Source organism: Sebastes fasciatus, chromosome 21 (assembly GCF_043250625.1).
Source record: "Sebastes fasciatus isolate fSebFas1 chromosome 21, fSebFas1.pri, whole genome shotgun sequence".
NCBI classification, from domain to species: Eukaryota; Metazoa; Chordata; class Actinopteri; order Perciformes; family Sebastidae; genus Sebastes; species Sebastes fasciatus.
This window is the reverse complement of record NC_133815.1, coordinates 1,839,475-1,861,910: the sequence shown is the minus strand read 5'-3', so window position 1 is coordinate 1,861,910 and position 22,436 is coordinate 1,839,475. Positions and strand designations below refer to the sequence as shown.

The following is a 22,436-nucleotide window of genomic DNA, read 5'->3' as shown; positions in this document are numbered from 1 at the left end:
ACGGTCTGTTACACATAGCAACGGTCTGTTACACATAGCAACGTTCTGCTACACATAGCAACGGTCTGTTATACATAGCAACGGACTGTTATACATGGCAACGTTCTGTTATACATAGCAACGGTCTGTTATACATAGCAACGGTCTGTTATACATAGCAACGGACTGTTATACATGGCAACGTTCTGTTATACATAGCAACGGTCTGTTATACATAGCAACGGTCTGTTATACATAGCAACGGTCTGTTATACATAGCAACGGACTGTTATACATAGCAACGGTCTGTTGTACATAGCAGCAGTTTGTTATAAATTAGAATTGAGTATTCAACAAACATGAAATGAACACAGATAAACATAAACTCTTGGTTTACCTTCTTAGCTCTGAGCTGTGTTGAGGTTTTGAGACTGTCCCTCCCAGCACCTCTGACCCCGTCTTGTCTCCCCTCCGTCTCACCAGGTGGCGCTGGTGTATCCCAACAACGACCCCGTGGCCTTCATGGTGGCCTTCTACGGCTGTCTGCTGGCTGAGGTGGTCCCTGTTCCCATAGAGGTCCCCCTGAGTCGCAAGGTACTTTATGAAATCCACCTTGACAGAGTCACACCGTCACCAAACCAAACGCTCTGTAGCTGCTGTACTCCCATCTCTTTCCTTTAGTTTGAGGCTGCATCCACACTAATACATTTTGGTTTTAAAACAGCGTTTTAAAGTGAAAGCGATCTCCATCCAGACCAGAGTTTTAGGGCCATTTCAGAATTCATCTCCGTCCATACTGCTACGCCTGAAAACGCACATGCAGGCAGTAGTAGCTGATTATAAAATGCACAATTTAACTGCACAACAGCTGATAGCAGAGTCAACAAGGTCAGCGACGCTTGTAACTCGTGTAACTCTCCATGTTGAAATGAACTGCTGGAGGTCGAGGTGTTGTTTGTTTTCTTCCAGAAAAGGTTCACATGATGACGAATCAGGGAAGGACACGTCATGACTGATATAAGACCCAATCAAGAAGCGACCACGGGCGCCTGCGTCATCGTTTTCAATTTAGTTTTAAAACTAAAACGACGTCAGCAGCAGCCGGAGTAGTAAGAACGCTGGGCATAAACTTAGCAAAAGTTCTGTGTTTTAAAACGTATTAGTGTGGATGTAGCCTTGAAACTGTACCACAGGATTAGTTTCTCTACGGGAGGTCAGGTGATTAGATTTCTTTACCGCCGCTGTGTAACGTTAATCCTCTCCGCCTCGGCCTCGTCTGTTTTCCACCTCGTACCCGGGAGCTCCCGCCTCCTGCTGTGCTTCATATCCGTTGTGTCTGTGTGGACCTCTCAGTGTTTTCAGTCTCAGCTGTTTGATAGCAACAAGTATTTCTGAGGAAATAATCCCGTCTGAACAGCGAGCGGAGAAACATGTCAGAAACAAGTTTGACGAGCTAGAAACGAGCCCCCCCGCTGCCCTGCCGTCACACCGTCACCAACGAGGTTACAACTGTTGATCTTCCCGCCGTCGCCTCCTGAGACCGACGTGTCTGAAGGATGGAAGTGTCTATTTGACATGTTAGTATGAGACGCGGCTGCTCGTCTCTGCAGCTCCGTCAGCGCTGGTCGCCTACTCTTCAACCCCCTTCCCCCCCCCATCCTGCATTTGTGCTGCAGGATTTTCCATAAAATTTGGAGTTTGAGCTGAGAAACGGTGCAGCAGCAGCAGTGCAGCAGCAGCAGTGCAGCGAGCATCACTTCTATCAGCCATGCCTGTGCTGTATGTGTGATGTTTGTGTTTAGTAGAATATGGCCAGTTATTTCTACATCTGCATTTGTTTTTATTGTTTCATTTTCTGATGACAAAGTGAGCGTGACTGTCTGCTTCCCCCCCCCACCCTCTCTCTTTATCGTCCAATAGGATGCCGGCAGTCAGCAGATTGGATTCCTGTTGGGCAGCTGTGGCGTTACCGTGGCGCTGACCAGTGACGCCTGCCATAAGGGACTACCCAAGAGCGCAACAGGAGAGATCCCACAGTTCAAAGGTGAGAGGGGAACTCATCAATCATCGCTGGGTTGTAAAGATGCTTCTCTGTGGGGGGAGGGCTTGTCTGTCTCTCTGGGCACATCAGGAGAAAACTAAAAGTAGAAGAGAGACAGTTTTTATTCAAAATGAATATAAGTCAGACTTTAAAATAAGTATAAAGTAGGGCTGTCAATAGATTAAAATATTTAATTATAATTAATCGCACGATTGACCGTAGTTAATCAAGATTCATCGCAAATGAATCACACATTTTTTATCTGTTCAAAATGTACCTTAAAGGGAGATTTGTCAATTATTTAATACTCTTATCAACAAAACATTACAACTGCCAAAAGAGAGGGGGGGCTGGCAGTCCTTAACTTTGGGTTTTACAATTTGGCATGGTATGCGCATATAGTGTCTGAGGCACTTTCTTGATTCTAATCAGGAGACCCATATTGATATTTGGCACTGCCCCTCTTTACCTTTACTAAGCCTTGTTACCAATTTAATGTCCCTGCTTCCGACTGACGTCAAAAACAGTCCAATTCTGACTAGTACGATTAAAACCTGGAAAACTATGGTGAAGTTCAGTGGAAGGAAGGCGACCTCATCAGCCTTGCACCCTATTATTCAAAATAAAGCCTTCTCCCCTGGAATGGGTAAAAACATATTTCAGTGCTGGCATGACCAAGGAATCAGGATTGTTGGTGAATTGTTTGAGGCTGGGAAGCTCTCATCATCTGAACAACTCAAAGCCAAATATGGCATACCTTCAAAACATGTTTATGGATTTCTGCAGGTTAGACACTTCATCAACAATCTAAATGTTCCTGAAACGAAGCCAATAGCTTCTGACATTGACTCATTTTTGTTACAGTTTCGCCGCAATAAACAATTTATATCTAATTTTTATGGAATATTACAATCCCTCAACACATTGAACATTGACAGAGTTAAAGGGGAATGGGAGAGGGACTTGGGGACTGAGTTTGGGGAGGTGGCTTGGTCTGATGCTGTGAAGTCGATAGGGAAAATCTTTCTGTGTAATAGGCTAACAGAGAGTCAGTACAGGATCCTCCACCGAGGTTTACTGTAGGTGTTTGCATGTTTATAAAAATGTGTGTTATTCTCTGTTGTAGTTCTTCCTTCTTTTGTCTCTCATTATTTTGAGTGAAACGTGAAACAACTCGGTCTCTTTACTGTGGTCTGTCTCTCTGTCTCTCTGTCTCCGTCTCTCTGTCCCTGCAGGTTGGCCCAAGCTGCTGTGGTATGTAACGGAGTCGAAGCACCTCTCCAAACCTCCCAGAGACTGGTTCCCTCACATCAAGGATGCAAACAACGACACGGCGTACATAGAGGTGAGATAACACACACACACACACACACACACACACAGTGATAGAATCACTTCTCTATTGTCGACTGTTTTGTTCTGTTAATGGAGAACATTATCTGCAGGTTATTCTATAATGAAAGTAATGATTAGTTGCAGCCCTATTTGAACATTGTTCACAGTTGAGTTCCTTAAAGATGGTTTAGTAGTTTAGTTGATCTTAGTTAAGGCTAGTTTACCTTTATCTTAACTTTACACACCATTTTAAAATGAACCCAAATGTATTAGAAGAAGAAGAAGAAGAAGAAGAAGAGAGGAACCTGAAGGCGGATTTCTCTGATCCTGGTCTGTTGTTTCTCTCTCAGTATAAAACCTGTAAGGACGGCAGCGTGCTGGGAGTCACCGTGACGAGGATCGCTCTGCTCACCCACTGCCAGGCTCTCACCCAGTCCTGCAGCTACACCGAGGGTGGGCGCACACACACACACACACACACACACACAGTTCAGCCTCCAGCTCATCATTTAACCCTTTCTCTTCCCTCTCTGTCTGCAGCGGAGACCATAGTGAACGTCCTGGACTTTAAGAAGGATGTGGGCCTGTGGAACGGCATCCTGACGGTAAGCAATGAATCACAGTAAAGCACCACTTTAAATCTGGTGTTTACCAGAGACGTGCTCATTAGGTCCTTAGAAATATCAAGTCATTCAGCATGAAGAAGGCATAAGAAACGACTACGAGGATGCAGCCCTACTAAAGACAGCTGGTCAGGGGGAGCTCTTTGTTGTTTCTGATAGTTACTAGAATCTGGATAATAATGTTTTAGTGCAGAGCCTCAACGATGAACATGAAGGAGAGGACTTTTAATTTGGTGACCGCTAAGCTGGACTTTACAGATTGAATTGACTGTTAAAGTGGATGAAAGGGAGATAGAATTAACTTTAGCAACAACCAGAACAGCCTGATTGTTTTACACAATGTTGTCAAAATTAGCAATTCCAAGCAAATTGTAATTAAAATAAAAAATTTAATTATTATTCTGTCTTTTATATTTGACTGTTTCCCATTGCTTTTATATTATTTATTTTTGTATTGTTATTTTTTTTCTCTTTTCTTATTTTATGTTCTTTATTTTTTTTCTCTTTTCTTATTTTGTGTTATTGATTTTTGGTATTTTTATTTTATTTTTTTTCCCTCTTTTCTTATTTTTTTTAATTTATTTATTTATTTTCTACCCTCACATAAAAATAATGCTTTTTGATTTACATATGATGATTATATTCTTTGTCTTATTCATTGATATTGTACATGGCAATGATTTAGTGACTTGGAGAACAAAGCACACGTGGTAAAATAATAATAAAAAAAAATTAAATTAAAATAAAAGCGTAACGGGGACACAGTTCACTGCATTTGCCATTAATTTGATTACTTACTTACTTTTTTTACATGTGGTTGTTATATGGAGTTACAAAAATATCCAGAAAAAAATTAATATTGTGTGTGTGTGTGTGTGTGTGTGTGTGTGTGTGTGTGTGTGTGTGTGTGTGTGTGTGTGTGTGTGTGTGTGTCGTGCAGAGTGTGATGAACATGATGCACGTGATCAGCGTGCCCTACTCGCTGATGAAGGTCAACCCTCTGTCATGGATCCAGAAAGTCTGCCAGTACAAAGGTCAGTCACTCACTCCGGCCGCCGCTCGGCTCAGTCGCTTCAGCTCCGTCCACCTGTCCGTCACGCGGCCCGCGGAACAGATTAAATGCTAATTTTCTGCTCTGTGTGCGTCTCCTCCTGCAGCCAAGGTGGCCTGTGTGAAGTCCAGAGACATGCACTGGGCTCTGGTGGCCCACAAAGACCAGAAGGACATCAACCTGAGCTCGCTGCGCATGCTGCTGGTGGCCGACGGATCAAACCCCTGTAAGGTCACAGCGCCGCTCTTTTAACTGTTGAACGTGGGCGAGTTTAGAGAGGCGTAGCTGAGATAGAGAATGTCAGGGAAATGGATAAACTCTCTGGGGAAGTCGGGAAACTGGGTCACTTTACAGGAATAGAGCAGGATGTGTCCCGTCGACGCACATTTGGTACAATAAATGGTTTTCATCCCAGCTGGAGTGGAAACAAGCCTGAAATACCACAGCAAGAGAGCTCCATTAACTACACATTGTTTACATTACTGCTGACCACAACGAGTTATTTTGCTATGATCCAGGCTGCCGTTGGTGTCAGTTCAATTCAGTTCCTTAGCTTAGGTCAGGGTATGTATGTAGGTATCTCAGCTAATGTTACGAAGCAACCAGTGGATTCTTTGGATTTTCTCGGCAAAACAGTCCGAAGTCCTTTTCATAGAAATCAGTCCCGAGGTTGTTATAGGCAACCGAGAAAGTCGAGGAAGGTCTCAGTTTTTAAGTTACGTTACAATCCGTTCACACATTGGCAATATAAAGTGATTAATACATGTAAAATGTTACATATAGTACCTTTTAATAGACGTTTATCATGTTCTATCCCACTCATTCATTAATTTATGCGCACAAGATAAGTATACAGAGAGCCAGCACAGCGCACCTAACTGCAGTCTCTAATGTTGCGTGCTGTTAAGCCACAATTACGCACACGCAGGCACGGCAGATTACATTTAGTGCAACCAGCATCAGACTGTTGATCCACAGAACCACAGATTAATTATTCTACACAATTCCTTCTGAGCATCAACAGGCATTTCGCATCCTCTTCTAACTCTCTCAGGACAGCCCGTTCCTGTCCTTCGGTGTCTCTGTCCTGGCCAAAATGTCATCTGAGCTTCACATTTTGTTATTATAATAGCCTAGAGGTAGATGTGTGGCTGTGGCGAGCAACGTGATGTGACAGAGATTGATCGGGTTTACAACTAAAGTTGAAAAATAATGTACGTAGGTCCACACAACAATAAGTTTCTTCTGATGGAAAACTTTCTACAGGACTCCCAAACTGTCATGCTTCATGACGGGATAGCCCTGTGATTGAAGGGGATGAAAGTAGTGAATGTGATAAGTCATGGTTGTCACCCCCCCCCCCCTATAATAACGCCTTCTTTTTGATCTTAGTCCTTCTTACACCACTGCCAATAAGATTTTTTCAAAAGGTTCCTGCTTGTGACTGCGTTTGCCACCATAACCTTAACAAAAAAACATAAAAGTGGCACCAGATTTCTACAGTGCACTGAAAAAGGATTGAAAAAGTCCATCAGTCGGGAAGTTATTTAGGATAAAACATTAAAAAGCATCAATACAAAATGATCCTTTGAGTGTTTTTTAATGTCATTCAGGTAGACGGTACATTTCAGTAAACACATCTTTGTAGAACCTCAGCTAAAGGATGTTTGATTTCTTGTTTCATGTCAGGAGTAAAAGTAGCTGAAACACTTCTGACAGTTTGTCTCTGTTTTCTGTCTGTCAGGGTCCATCTCCTCCTGCGACGCCTTCCTCAACGTCTTTCAGACTAAAGGGCTGAGAGCCGACGTCATCTGTCCCTGCGCCAGCTCGCCCGAGGCGCTGACCGTCGCCATCAGGAGGTACATACACACCTACACACCTACATACACTCTCAACCCTGCTGTACGGACACAGATTATGCAAACATGCACACACACACAGAAGCACAAATATGCAAACACATCCACAGAGAGTACATGCTGTCAACACACAATCACACATATATACAAATTCACACAAAGAAGTGAACGCAGCACACAGAGGGAGTTACAAGAGGAGCCTGCCTGCACCTGTAGTAACTAATCAATCAATCACAGATCAATACAGACTGAAAGAAAGAAACAACAGAGTCAAATTGTAGATTCAGAATTTTAGTCAAAGTCTGATACTGAAGCAGCAACAAAACTGGACGTTTATATGTAAACTCAAGATTTATACCTGTTGGACTCCAGACAGCTGATCAGCTGATATTTAAAAACACATACACACACAGCAACTGCAGAACCCCCTGTTTATTCTGTAGGCCTATTGTTTAACTTCAGTGTAAATTAAAAAAATATATATATATATATATATATATAAAAAACATTTGTATAGTGTCATATGAACCTCCTGGGGCCTCCATGGCTGTATCCTCACTGTCCTGCGTTATTCTAAACTATATTAACCTGGTTATGGGTCATCCATACACTGCCTCCCATTTAGTATGATGTCATTATATAGACTGACTTTCTCTCAGCACCCCCAACTCTTCCAGCGTCCCTGCATACACACAACAGTTTTTACTGTTTACTGCATTTGTCTACCGCCGTAATGACCTGTGTGTGTGTGTGTGTGTGTGTGTGTGTGTGTGTGTGTTTTGTGTTCAGGCCGGTGGAGGACAGCAGCCAGCCTCCGGGACGAGGCGTCCTGTCCATGCAGGGTTTGACCTACGCCGTCGTCAGGGTGGACACGGAAGAACGCCTCTCGGTGCTCACCGTACAGGACGTGGGCACCGTCACACCAGGAGGTACGTCTGTCTGTCTGTCTCTCTGTGTGTAGAATATTGAAGCTTTTTCCTGTAAATTTGTGACTTTAATATGTGAGAATATTTGAGTTTTTTTATCGAAAATGTATGACTTTAATCGCGGAGAAAATTGGATTTTTTTCCCCTGTAAATTTGTGACTTGTCTCAGAGAATATTCAAGTTTTTTTCTCTTAAATTTGTGACTTTAGTCTCAGAGAATATTCAGGATTTCTTCTCATAAATATGTGACTTTAATCTCAGAGACTATCCAATTTTTTCACGTAAATTTGTGATTTTAATCTCAAACAATATCTTGAGTTTTCTTTCTCTTAAATCTGTTACTTTAGTCTCAGAGAATATCCTTTTTTTTCTTGTAAATTTGTGACTTAAGTCTCAGAATATCCAATTGTTTTCTTGTAAATTTGTGAATTTAATCTCGTAAATTTCTGACGTTTTTTTGTCGGATATTACCCTCTTCCCCAGCCCCGTGATTTTTTGTATCCTACAATGGCCCTCATACGCCGTTGTACATATCACTGTCAGAATACAAGTTAGGATTATTAATACATGTGTGTTTGCTGCGTGTTCACGTTGTTGCCATGCCAACACAGGTTCTATGTGTGCTGTGAGTACATGACCACCTGTACTTTGTTCCTCTGCAGAGTTAAACTGTCGGCCTTCGGTGTTGTCACGCACTGAATGGCAAAAAATCCATTAAGTCCATTAAATGGTAAAATGAGTTTTAAGGGTGCGTAAATGTGCAGCCTCTCCTTTTCATCAATGTCCAATTTTTGGGAGCGTTCTTCTCTCCTCATGACTGAGTGAGTTAAGTGGGTTCAGCTTCACGTTTTCAGGAGAGTTTTTCAATACGGCTGCGATACATTCTAATCACGGAGCTTTAGTCTCTGGGGACAAAGTCACAGCGATAGTTTAACAAGGTAGTACAGAACATAAAAAAGCTTTTAGGACATAATACATCATCTGTTCATGTGATGAAGAATCCACACACACTACTGACATTACTACTCTGCGCAGAGTTAAACCTGTTGTTGTTGTTTACACGTAATCAGGGCTGCAACGAGTGATCATGTTCATTATCGATGAGTCTGCAGATTATGTTCTCAATTAACTGTTAGGTCTATAAAACAACCCATCCAAAATTATATTCAGCTTAGTTTTATAACAGGACTCAGAAAAACAGAAAATGTTTATATTTGGGAAAAACATATAAGTACATAATAACATGGGTAAAGTATTCTCAACATGTAGCCAACATATCATTTATGGAGGACGGAACCTGCCAAAATAAATAAATAAATGACTGATAAATAAATAAATATTCCATGAAATATATCAAAAATAATATTATAAATAAATTAAGGCATTAATTAATTAATAAAATGTGACATAAATTGATTTATTTTTAATTTTAACTTTATTTATTTACCTTTGTATTAATTCCCCAATCAATCTACTCTTCTCTTTAATTTTCCCCTTTTATTTATTTTTATTCACTTTTAAATGTATTTATTTTTGCATTTATTTATTATTTATTTTATATTTATTTTTAAATGTATTTATTTGTTATTAAATTGTATATATTTATTTACTTATGTATTTATTTATTCCTGCAAGATTTTCTCTTTGCAGTTACCTGCCCATTTTTTTATAGTGGACTAAATGGCATATGAAAGCACACAAAAATATCAATATACAGAAAATATTCACATTATTGTGACAACAGGCTAAAGTACACACACATCCATTAAATGAGCTACATACAACCCTGCCTACACAACTGTCTTTACAGGAATACGTTATCTAAAAGACAGTGTTTCATATTGTTTTTTCTTTTTGCTCTTTGTTTATTTTACAACTTTAATTTGTAAAAATATGTACTGACTGTGTTATTACGTCCTTAGAGGGATTTTTAGTAAGTAATCACAGAATCTTTCCACAGGTAAATAAACAGAGGAATGCATTGGAAAATAAAATATAGCTTTTTTCCCCATAAGGAATACTGCACATTTCTATCTACTAGTGCAGTGAGTATGAATGCAGAAGTAAAGGTCTGTCTCTTATAATCCATAAAGAAGGAGGTAATCTGCAGAAGGGAACGTGTAAATCTTGCTGATCAGTCACACAGGCTGCCACGGCTCATCAAACATCACCGAGCTCTCCTCCACGCTGTCAGCTCACACCACCCAGTGGTCACCACGGCAACTACAGCCGGCGTAACACCAAGGAAACTAATCTAATTAGTATTCAGACCCTTTACTTAAGTAAAAGTAGAAATACAGCACTGTAAAAATATTCTGTTACAAGTCCTGTATTTTACTCAAGTAAAAGTGTTTGCAACAAAAAGTACTAAGTAAGTAAAAGTACTCATGAGGAGGCAGAATGGCTGTCACCGTATCATCTTCTATATTATCTGAGTATTATTCCCATAACATTATTAATGTTGTAGCCGATTGAGGAGGAGCTTTTTATACTTTATAAGCAGTGGTAGTTCAATCCTGAACAATAAATCATTTTAGAAGCTTATTATGGGTTTTCTGTGTAAAATTTTAATCTGAAAAGTAACTTAAGCTGATAAATGTAGTGGAGTAAAAAGTACAATATTTACCTCTGAGATACTGTGGAGTAGAAGTAGAAAGTATTAATTCCCCTTATTTATTTACTCTTCTGTTTAATTTTCCCTTTTATTTATTTATGTAATTATGTTTATCCATTTTAAATTAATAAATTATTTCTTTCTTGCATTTATTTTTTTATTTAAATATGCACTTATTTTTTGCATTTATTTAATATTTATTTTTAAATGTATGTATATATTTATGTATTTATGCATTTATTTATTTTTGCACGATTTTCCCTTTGCATTTGTAGCAAAAAATAATGACTGTGACAGCCCCTTCATTTGCATAATGAGGCAGAAATGTATAAAGAAAAGAATAAATAAATAAATAAGTTTGGGGAAATAAATAAGAGCTGAAATGCAGAGGGAAAATCTTGAATAAATAAATACATAAATATATACATACATTTAAGAATAAATATAAAATAAATACAAAAATAAGTGAGTAAATAAATAAAAAATAAATGAATAATTATTAAATTATTAAAAATAATTACATAAATAAATAAAAGGGAAAATTAAACAGACGAGTAAATAAATAAGTGAATTAATGCAAAGATAAATAAATAAAGATGCAAATTAAAAAAAAGAAATATCGATTCATGTCACATTTTAATGTGACATAAATTAAGGGCTACATATATTTTTAATATTATTTATACTACATTTAATGACATTTATTTATTTATCAAGTCATTTATTTATCTATTCACTTTCTCCATAGAAAGTAGCTTAAAGTGGAAATACTCAAAAAAAGTACCTCAAAATTATACCTAAGTAATGTACTTAAGTAAATGTACTTAGTTACTTCCCAGCACTTGGCCATTCTGTGCTATAGGAGAGTAAAATCCCATCTTGAAGCCATATCATTAAGAACATGCTGGCACCACTTCCTCTTGTTTAGATATTCTCTTCTTAACCCAGTTGCTCATGTAACCTGGTTCTGGTAGACGTCTTAGTGGGTTAGAACTGCCGACTTTAAGCTATTTATTCCCATAAAAACAGGTGGTACATTTTGAGTGGAACTCTGGTGGGAGCATCATTTGTTTCCCCGTGTAGAAAATAACTTTGTTGACATCGGAGTTTATTCATGGAAACAAGAGATTTAAAAGGGTGTTAACCCTCTTTCTACCTGTCCCCCCCAGGTCTGGTGTGTGTGGTGAAACCAGAAGGCGTCCCTATACTCTGTCAGACAGATGAGATCGGCGAGTTCTGCGTCTGCTCCATCGCCACCGGAACCTCCTATTACGGCCTCACCGGCATGACCAAGAACACCTTTGAGGTGAGCTGACCTGCAGTAATAAATCATGACGGAGATTTTCATAAAAATGTTAAAAGATGTAGTTCAATGATGATATGACACAACGAACACGTAAGCCGTCCAGCTTACGTCTTTAATGTTACTGTTAAATGAACTTGTTTGGCCATAACATCCATTTTATTAAGAGCAGCAGCAGCAGCAGCGTGACTTTATCAATATAAAAGTTAAAAATATCTATAAATATCTCTAGCGCTTGCTTGTTGCCATGGCGACCCTGCAGCTGAAACGCCTGTGTGTGTGTGTTTTTGCAGGTTTACCCAGTGAGCGCCGGCGGGGGTTTGGTCAGCGAGTACGCCTTCGTGCGGACCGGCCTGCTGGGCTTCATCGGCCCCGGCGGCCTCGTCTTCATCACAGGCAAGATGGACGGGCTCATCATGGTGAGCGGGCGGAGGCACAACGCCGACGACATCGTCGCCACGGCGCTGGCGGTGGAGCCCATGAAGTTCGTCTACAGGGGCAGGTGAGGAGAGACCAGAGCACCCAGGGGGAGCGTTTAAAAGTCAAAGTAAAGGTCAAATGAACAGTTTTTAAAGGGATAGTTCAGATGTTGTGGTTATATGAGGTACTTCTCCAAAGTCAGTGTGTTACCTACAGTAGATGGAGTTTGGAGAAACAGACAGGAGTACAAGCACGGGAGCAAAACATGAAACTGTAGCCGTTATCTATGCTCTCTTCAAAGCCAGCAGACTCCATTGAGAAAAGCAGTAATTTTACCTTTCAGAACACAGGAGTCGATCGGTGTGTCACTTTGGTGAATCCAAACTTACCCTTTAAATCCCCAAAGTCACACAATAACACAAACAAACTAACTGATCGAGGCAGCAGTAGAGCAACAACTCCTGTGTTCTGCGAGGTTAAATTACTGTTGGTGGTGGTGGTTTTGAAGAGAGCAAGGATAACGGCTTCAGTTCCCCGTCAGAAAGGGCTGTCTGACGGCGAGGTAAAGAGGTGAAAATATTCTAAATATATTTTAGGTGTTTAAAATAAGTTTTGCTGCTGACCTACTTCAAAAAATCCAAACTATCGCATTAACAAAATCCCACCGACAGCAGTTGAGAAGCAGCCAGACGTCACATTCACTGTCACCCTGATAAATGAGCCGTACCCCCGCACATAATAAATCTAATAAAGTAGAGCAACAGTGGATGAATCCAGAAACAGTAATAGAGTGAAGTTTAATTGTGTCCACGGCCACCGAGGAGGAAATTCATCTTTCAGCCGACAGGCTCTGATGACGTTTCTCTGAGCTATTTAAGGAGCGAGCTTCTGGAGAAACCGAGTTAACAAAGGAACCTTTGTTCAGACGTGTCGAGATGAAACTGTTTAGATTATTGTTTGTTTTTGTTGTTGTTTAAAGATTTGTTTTATTGAAAGACGCTCAATCTAATGTGCAACTGCAATATATCAGTTTCTTTTTATGCGTGAGAAAGTAGATTTAAAAGAAAGGAAAAATACACACAATTGTGTTCAGATAAACGCAAATCTACTTATAGAAAACAGGTTCATTATAAACTTATCAACTCAAATATATATACAAGTAAAATATTGACATATATAACATTATTAATGATAAACTTAACCTATAATAAAAGAAAACAATAATTAAAATAAATGTACACATATATACTATATTTATAAATGCATATAAAAAATAATGATTCAAATAAATATATAGGATTTAAATACTTTTATGTACTGATTATTTATTTATTTATTTTTTGGTGAGTGTGCTGTCGTCTGTGGTTTCTTTATTTGTTTATGTGATAAAAAAAATTAAGAAATAAAAAACATTTGCATAAATAAATCAATTTAAAATGTAATAAAAAATAAATACATAAATAATTGAACAGAAGATAATATAAATTAAATAAGGGAATTAATACAAAGATAAATTAATAACGAATCAAATTAAAACAATCACGTTTTATCCATTAATTAATGGTTATATTTATGTTAAATATTATTTTTGCTACATTTAATGACATATTTATTTAGTTATTGAGTAATTTATTTATTTATTCATTGATTTTGGCAGGTTCCGTCCTCCATAAGATATTCCAAATAAGGAGCACATTGCAGTAGGTGGACTAGTCAGTGATTCTAATCCATCAAACCGGGTTTCTAGATTCCTGTTGTTCTCTTCTGATGTGACACCAGACACTTAAAACTTAAAGATTTTAAAGGAATCCCATTTTAAATCAGATGTTTGAGGCTCGTTGTGTGTTGTTGACTCCCTGTTTCCTGCTGATTACTGATGTGTTTCTGATGAACAGCATGTGAGCCAGTATTATAGTCAGTAACAGCTGCGGTGCATTGAAATAGACACATGAAGAAGAACAGAAGAGGAAGATGAGTGATGCTGTGTCTCCTCGGTCTCTGCAGGATAGCGGTGTTCTCTGTGACGGTGCTGAGGGACGAGAGGATCGTGGTGGTGGCCGAGCAGAGGCCCGACTCCACCGAGGAGGACAGCTTCCAGTGGATGAGCCGCGTGCTGCAGGTACGTCACCTCTCACTTCTCCTGTTGTTGTGTTGCTGTTATCATGTCCAGCTCCTGTTCCTATAAAATATGTAGGTTTAGTTATTGCAAATGCAAACTCTCTCCTGACCAAAGAGTTTCCATCAACTCTAGAGAGGGAAAACCATGTACACTTATTTTAAAATGTTTCTCTCTTTCATTTTAGGCAGCAATTTCTGTCATTGTTTATAAAATCATGTCAGATATCACTGAGAGTCGTAATATGAAATGAATTCATGTATACAATATAATGCACCCTTTCGTACTGGACAAAAAACCCGCTAACATCTGGCTTTTGTCTTCAGTGTGAAAGGTTAAAGGACAAATGACTCTGCGGTGGTCACAGGGATTTATCGGATCCAGCTCCCGCTGTGATGAGCGTTAAAGTGAATATAAAATAAATAAAATCAACAGGGATTTGGACAATTATTATAATTTATACAATTAATATGTGCTCCTCAAAGCCACCAGACTCCATTGACAGAAACACTAATTTTACCTTTCTTATAGACAAAACACTCTTCATTCAAACTTGACAGAAACAAAATAAAACTCACCCAAACGGTCTTTCCACTGTTCCAACAATCACCAACTCTGGTTTGAGAGTTTGAAAAGAGACACTGAATGAGTAACAGATATAATAAAAGAAGTAACCACCGGAACATTTTCACTGTTTATTAACCATGTTTTCCGGTGCGTTTGTGGCGTCAAACACCGGGGGAAAAAACAGAAAGGCTACTGGAAATGTGAACGAAGTCATCACCTATTTTAGCTGGTATTCCTGCATTTTGGAGGGAAAAGAGTATCAAGTTCTCTTCATCCGTCCTCCGTCTCCCCCCTCCTCTCTTCCTCTCTCCCTCTCTCCCTCTCCCTCTCTCTCAGGCCATTGACAGCATCCACGGTGTGGGTGTGTTCTGCCTGGCTCTGGTCCCGGCCAACACTCTGCCCAAGACCCCTCTGGGAGGCATCCACCTGTCGGAGATCAAGCAGCTGTACCTGGAGGGGGGGCTGCACCCATGCAACGTCCTCATGTGCCCCCACACTTGCGTCACCAACCTGCCCAAACCGCGGCAGAAACAGCCAGGTGGGAAGCGAACACACGCTGGTGTTCACAGGTGGTCTGTGAGTGGTCCTGGTTCGTTGTTAATGTGTGTGTGTGTGTGTGTGCTGCAGAGATCGGACCTGCCTCTGTGATGGTGGGGAATCTGGTGTCAGGGAAGAGGATCGCTCAGGCCAGCGGCAGAGATCTGGGACAGACTGACGACAACGACCAGGTGAGACACACACACAGACGTTATATAAAGCTTTGAGCAGTGATGTCATGATAGATGAACATGAACAATGTAATCTCTGAACTGCATGCATATAATAAACATAAATCCATAACCACCATAATTAAAGTTATATATTCCCCAAAAGATCAGAGTTTAAATGTTGTTTAATCAGCAACTATTCTGATAATCCATTTAATGATTTTCTGGTTCCAGCTTCTCAAATCTGACGATTTCCTTCTTTCCTCGTTTTTTTTTATATCTTTATAAACTGAATATCTTTTTGGTTTTGTGGACTGTTGGTCGGACAAAACAATGGTTGCATTCGAAATCACACACTATGCACTACAGACTCAATGCGTGTACTATTATTCAACATACTTTTGTGTGACTAAACAGCAGTATGGATCTTTTCGGACGCACTGAGCTGTAATTCACGTCGTCACTTCCTGAGAGCCTTCTTGCCGGTTGGAGACGTGTAACCATGGTAACTCGTGTCAACCTCATGTGACCAAAACTGAAGAGTTATTGACGTTACAGAGCTGTCCGTCAACGTCTGTTATGAACGTTGTCGTCATTGCATTGTGGGATATTTATGCCACTGTAGTGTCCAGCGTTGCATACTGTAATATTACACCAGGAATAGTATGCAGTTTGCGTACTCTTGGTTTCAGACGTACTAAAATATCTCACATACTGTTTTAGCCTACTAAATAACACGTTAGTCGACTAATCGATTAGTTGATTTAACCGACAGATCTGTCAAACTGAGTTTCTCCACAAAGAATCACACTAAAGTACCACTTTAAATCTTGTTTACCAGAGATGTGCTCATAAGATTAGATAAGTCATTCAGCATGAAAAAAGTATAAAAAACGACTATCCAACCAAAGAAATCTTAGTCCACTAAAAACCAAAACGACCGATTAATGACTACGATCAGTTAATGGTACAATGAGTAGTTTTATTTACTCACAGCTGGTCCCTCCACCCACGCTCAACGGGGTTTAGGGTGCACGCCGAGGAGCTTTGGTTTCCTCTTGCTGTTTCGCCTCGCTATATTTGCATTTTTTCCCGGCAGTGTGTCGGACACTTTCGTAGCTTCCTCTTGGATGCGTGCTTACGATCTGGCACCGGGTCGCTACGTTTTTATAGAAGTTGAAGCCCAGAAACGTCCCGAACACAACAACATAATAAAACCCAGGCAGAGGGCTGCAGGCTCTCTGCAGAATCAGACTCCGCCACACACTCCTGGTGGGTCAGATGTGATGATTGAGAACATAGTTTTTTAGGAAAATCCTCATTCATTGTGCCTTTAACTTATCAAATAATCAGATAAATTGCGAATGAAAATAATCGTTATTTAAAGCCCTGAACACGACCAACATGTCTCGACCACTCACAGGTCTTAAGAGGAGCTCTTCCTTTGTTCTTGATGATAGTAAACTGTAAAGATCTGTTTTCAGGACACTTAAATATCTTCCTAGAATAACTCCCTCCTCTGTGTCTGGAGAGAAGTTTTAGATTCCTCATTTGCATGAAACCTTTTGAATTCTGCAGAAGTTTAGAAGCTAAAGTGAAGGTCAAGAACTAGTTCCTGATTGAGAAGTTGACATTTTAGAGAATCGATACAGCGAACAGCGTCGACTTTATCAGGAGATCCAATTGATTTACAATCAGCCAGTAAACGTTCTCAACGGGCCGATCACTCGTTCCTAGAAAAGGTTTCAGAGCCGCTGCATCAGTGAATTTATCCTCCAGGGGCAGTTTGAAGCATCGGCAGGTCGTTCGTAATTTCACTTGTCTGTCATATTGATTAAACCACTTTAATGTCCTGGATAGAAGGCAGAGAGTAAATAAAGTCGTGCACTATCAGCTGAATATGAACTACAGATTTATTTACACACGGATGAGACGGCTCCTGCATTAAAACTTTTATGTCTCGTGTGCAGTTTTTATGTGCTGATGTCAGTAGAATTTCTCAGTGAAACATCATTTTATGGCCTCTTGATGCATCTTTAGTGTCATTCACAGTGAATTTAGATCAGAACTGTTCCTCTAACTCTGGATGAAGTCTGTTAGATTCAGTTGAACTGTCAGGATGTGGCGGTGAAGTCCTGAAACCTCGGCTCTGACTGTGTGTTTTTCAGTTCCTGTTCCTGTCGGAGGTTTTGCAGTGGAGAGCTCAGACCACACCGGACCACGTCCTCTACACCCTGCTCAGCTCCCGGGTAACAACACACTCCTCTGACCACAGTTACACACAGTAGAAGAAGAAGTCTTATCCCTTTTTCTCTAAAGACAAGTTCTCACTACACAAGTGGTCAGATCGCAGCACAATTCACACAACCTGCTGTCTTGTAATCGGGAGTCTTGAAGTCATGGTTGTCACACTACAAGAAAAAAGGACGAACAGCAGCAGCAAACGTTGGAGACAACATTCCAACGACGAGATAAATTACACAGAGATAGTCCAAAAACGACGAAGGTATTATATTTATCACGCTGGTATTGGACGATACCGCAAGTTCAGGCATCGGAATCGGTATCGGGAAGGAAAAAATTGTATCGGATCATCTCTTAAGTAAATTTTTGCTGTACAAAGTTGATATAAAATCTGTCTTTTTCCTCCTCCTTCTCCTCCTCCTCCCTCCCGTCCTCCTCCTCCTCTTCTTCTTCCTCCTCCTCCTCTTCCTCCTCCTCCTCCCTCCTCGTCCTCCAGGGCGCGGTGTCCAGCTCCCTCACCTGTCTTCAGCTCCATAAGCGGGCGGAGCGAGTGGCGGCTCTGCTGATGGAGAGAGCCGGTCTGCAGGAAGGAGACCACGTGGCTCTGGTCTACCCTCCAGGTCAGAGAGGAGGCTCAGACAACATCTGTACAGAGGTCTGGAACATCTGTAGAGACTGAATGGATCATTCACGCTCTCTCTTCCTGTCTGTGTGTGTGTGTGTGTGTGTGCAGGTATTGACCTGATTGCAGCGTTCTACGGCTCCCTGTACGCCGGCTGCGTTCCCATCACGGTGCGACCGCCTCACCCTCAGAACATCGCCACCACGCTGCCCACCGTCAAGATGATCGTGGAGGTCAGAGACTTTTTGTTTTTGACTTCTTTAAATTAATCAGTCGGTTTCCGCTGCTACGAATCACTCCGCTGTGTGTTTTATTTCTTCTTCTTATTTTTAATTATTTTCTTTAACTTTTTGCGTATTTGTCCGTACTTATTTCTGAGGATTAATAAAGGCTTATCTTATCTTATCTTTTTCAATTTATAAAACAATTTTACAAACTGTTTCATGAACTAGAAACCAGGCTTGGACAGAAATAATGATTGTTTACCAAGTCATATTTTCCTTTTTATTATCGTCCTTGTTTGCATTGAGAAATTTTGTTATTTCAACCGATATTAAAATATTAAGAAGTGTCATTAACAGGGTTCCCATGGATTCTTAAAAAGTCTTAAAAGGCCAATGCCTTTAAGAATTCGTTAATCTAAAAATAAGGCCTTTAATTGGTATTAAAATGTATACATAATTAATAATAATAATTATAATTAACATAATTAACCCATAATTAATTTTTCAAAAGTCTTAAAAATGCGAAGAATAAGGATTTAATTCATGTTTTTATTCTGACTTTTCAATTTAAAATGTGATCAATCATACAGTCAAATGAGGGAAAAGGAGTTTTGACAAGACAGCCGACATTAGCGAGTTAAATTTGGTTGTTTATTGTAAATAAAGTTGGTGTTAAATTTAATTCTGAGTTGTATAAAAAGTCTTAAATCTAACTTAACTTAATCTGTAGGAACTCTGCCTTAACCTTCCCTGCTAGCTCCGGGGCTGATGCTGCGTTGTCGACCTTCTTGAGGAAAATAATCAAATTAATTATTACAATTAAATGTTCTTTATTATTATACAACCTAAAGATTCCCCCCCCACCCTCCGTCTCCCCCTGCAGGTCAGCCACTCGGCCTGTGTGATGACCACGGCGGTCATCTGTAAGCTGCTGCGCTCCAAGGAGGCCACGGCCACCGTGGACATCAGGAACTGGCCTCCTGTCCTCGACACGGGTACGGCAGCTTTACTTCTTCTACTAGACTTGTTTCTTTATACTTTATCTGACAGAGGACAGTGTGTTGGGCTGCACTTTGCCATGTTATGATTGGAGCATATTGATTTATGCTAAATGCAGTACCTGTGAGGGTTTCTGGACAATATCTGTCATTGTTTTGTGTTAATTGATTTCCAATAATGAATATATACATACATTTTCATAAAGCGGCATATAGTATTTGTCCACTCCCATGTTGAAATACTTGACAAATCTCCCTTTAAGGTTAATTTTGAATTTTATCAATTGATAGCCCTAAAATAAAGTTTTTTTCAAACTCTCACATCTATGCGCGGCGAGAGAACATTCATTGTTTAGTGTGAGATCGTCATCTAGCGGTCAAAATAACTGCCTTGCTCGGGCTCAGAGAAACCTGTAACCTGTTGCAAATTCATCATATTTATGCATCACGGAAAAATAGATGAGGAATACTCTCACATATCTCAGTAAAACTGCAAACTCCACAGAAAGTTTGGCTGCTCTTTTGCTGCTTGACACTGTAAAATTCGCGGACAAGACGGAGCCGGTAAAGACAGTCGCTGCCGTGACGCGAGTGCGACGCTGACGTGACGTTTGCAGTCTACACACGGGGGTTAGAGTGATCATGTTTTAGGTCTCCATAATCTTGATTTTGTATAGAAGTAAATTAAAGTACACATTCAGTCAGAAAGAGAATAAAGATGTGTAAATGTTATGAAGATAAAACAATCAGGTTTGATCTCAGGATGAATAAATAAGTTCTAAAGGAGTTAGAAGTTTCAGCCACGCAACAAAAACCTCCGTCAGCTGCTGTCGTAGCGCTGTGGGTTCAACTTGAGGTCAGTGTTGAAATGAATGTAACTCAACAGACTGTTCAGTGTCATAAAAACATGAATATGTGTGTTTGTGCTGCAGATGACCTGCCAAAGAAGAAGCCTCCGGCTCTCTATAAGCCCACCAACCCCGACGGTCTGGCCTATCTGGACTTCAGCGTGTCGACAACCGGCATGCTGGCCGGAGTTCAGGTCAGAAAAAATTCACTATCAGTGCATGAAAGAAACACCGGACTGAAAGTTGTGAGCAGATACATCCATTTAAAGTTACTGTGAGGAACTTTTAACAGGTTGTTAAGCAGTCTCAGTTTAATATTGATGCCTCTATATGATCAGTAAACGAGACCATCACAGAGAAGATTTCTATATTCTTAATGCTCGTAATCTGCTGGAGGGAAGGGAGGCACGGGAGAACCAGAACCAGGACTGAGCGTGGCAGACTGTCAGACCCTGCTGCTGTAAAATTAGCCGTTTTCTAAAGGGACTCTGGTGCTCGGAAACACTTTTGTCCACAGGGACCGCAAAATCAACACAAATTTAAAGTTCCTTGTAGTAGCTTTAACTTTTGGAAAAGAGATTTTTTTAAAGACGTTTTTTTGTCCTGATACAGAAACTACATCCACTCAATCCAACTACAGCATGTTGTTGTCTCAATTAATGAATTCCCTGTCCGTTGTTTGTCTCTGTGTGTGTCGTTGTGTCTCTCTTCCCTTCCCTCTCTCTCTCTCTCTCTCTCCAGATGTCCCATAATGCCGTTGGAGCCTTCTGTCGTTCGGTGAAGCTGCAGTGTGAGTTGTACCCGTCCAGAGAGGTGGCCATCTGTCTGGATCCCTACTGCGGCCTCGGCTTTGTCCTCTGGTGTCTCTGCAGGTCGGTGTCTCCGTCCTAAACATGTATTTTAGTTTACAGTCTTTAATATCACATGACCGTGTGGAAGAGGATGAACTCACAGAGGATGATCAGCAGACCACATACGGTTCATTCTTTAGAATCACTGACAATCATCTGTCATTATATTTCTTTTATTATTATTATTATAATATAGAAGATTTTGTACGTGTTATACTCAAATCCTGATTAATGTCAGTAAGTTGTCCTTTAATATATAAGATATATAAATCTCCTCTGGCTCCAGATCTCAGGTCTGCTTAGTTTTAAATCCTCAGCTCATAAATTGTGAACTTGGCGAGAGCAGATTTCTGCTGCTGAACGTCTTCTAAATAAAACAGAGTGTGAATCACCTCGATGACTTCAACGCAAGAATAACTCACATCCGCACCTGATTGTTGTGATGAACGACTCTCCTGGATCTCAACGAGACCAGCTGGTTACATAATGGATAAATAGTCACTTTATTTTGCATGCGACCATTAAAAGAAAGTGTGTGTGTGTGTGTGTGTGTGTGTGTGTGTGTGTGTGTGTGTGTGTGTGTGTGTGTTTTACTGCAGTGTGTATTCAGGCCACCAGTCCATCCTGATTCCTCCGGTGGAGCTGGAGTCCAACCCGGCGCTGTGGCTGCTGGCCGTCAGCCAGCTGAAGGTGCGAGACACCTTCTGCTCCTACAGCGTCATGGAGCTCTGCACCAAAGGACTCGGCCTGCAGACCGAGGCGCTCAAGGTCAGCAAGACGCCGACACAACACACCTACGTGTCGATTCAAGTGATGTCTGTGACATTTATTTGATGAATTTAAAACATTTTAAAAACATTTTTAGGAGCTCAGATATTTACATCCGCTGTGACTGCAGGAACCCGGTTCAGGTTTTGGATCCTGGGACCCCAAAGGTTCCAGTTCCTCATGTGTTGCTTTCCTTATGACACCATATTTGTCTCACACCAGGCCATCATATTTGAATCTGCCATCAGTCTAATTTGCCAGATCTTTGTAGTTCTTGTGATGTTGTGAAACATTTCAACCGAAGGAACTTTACCAGGAACTCAGAGGTCTTGTCTGTGTT

General features: G+C 40.4%; 1 protein-coding gene and 1 long non-coding RNA gene across 4 annotated transcripts in view; both read left to right on the top strand.

Annotated features, from left to right (window-relative positions):
* LOC141759270 (disco-interacting protein 2 homolog C-like) overlaps window positions 1-22,436 on the top strand; it is a 60,441-nt gene that overhangs the window by 27,684 nt on the left and 10,321 nt on the right. For all 3 annotated transcript variants that reach the window (XM_074621174.1, XM_074621175.1, XM_074621173.1), the window contains 21 exons: window positions 463-573; window positions 1,900-2,023; window positions 3,256-3,365; window positions 3,706-3,808; window positions 3,896-3,960; window positions 4,919-5,012; window positions 5,136-5,255; window positions 6,774-6,888; window positions 7,678-7,817; window positions 11,598-11,734; window positions 12,025-12,233; window positions 14,156-14,270; window positions 15,171-15,372; window positions 15,462-15,562; window positions 17,710-17,790; window positions 18,282-18,405; window positions 18,519-18,640; window positions 19,515-19,626; window positions 20,562-20,671; window positions 21,219-21,349; window positions 21,928-22,096. In XM_074621174.1, the coding sequence (XP_074477275.1) occupies window positions 463-573; window positions 1,900-2,023; window positions 3,256-3,365; window positions 3,706-3,808; window positions 3,896-3,960; window positions 4,919-5,012; window positions 5,136-5,255; window positions 6,774-6,888; window positions 7,678-7,817; window positions 11,598-11,734; window positions 12,025-12,233; window positions 14,156-14,270; window positions 15,171-15,372; window positions 15,462-15,562; window positions 17,710-17,790; window positions 18,282-18,405; window positions 18,519-18,640; window positions 19,515-19,626; window positions 20,562-20,671; window positions 21,219-21,349; window positions 21,928-22,096 (2,595 nt within the window). The remainder of the gene's footprint in view (window positions 1-462; window positions 574-1,899; window positions 2,024-3,255; window positions 3,366-3,705; window positions 3,809-3,895; window positions 3,961-4,918; window positions 5,013-5,135; window positions 5,256-6,773; window positions 6,889-7,677; window positions 7,818-11,597; window positions 11,735-12,024; window positions 12,234-14,155; window positions 14,271-15,170; window positions 15,373-15,461; window positions 15,563-17,709; window positions 17,791-18,281; window positions 18,406-18,518; window positions 18,641-19,514; window positions 19,627-20,561; window positions 20,672-21,218; window positions 21,350-21,927; window positions 22,097-22,436) is intronic.
* On the top strand, window positions 7,826-8,291 carry LOC141759273 (uncharacterized). The gene is made up of 2 exons (XR_012592084.1): window positions 7,826-7,994; window positions 8,041-8,291. It is a non-coding gene; the product is annotated as an uncharacterized LOC141759273 (long non-coding RNA).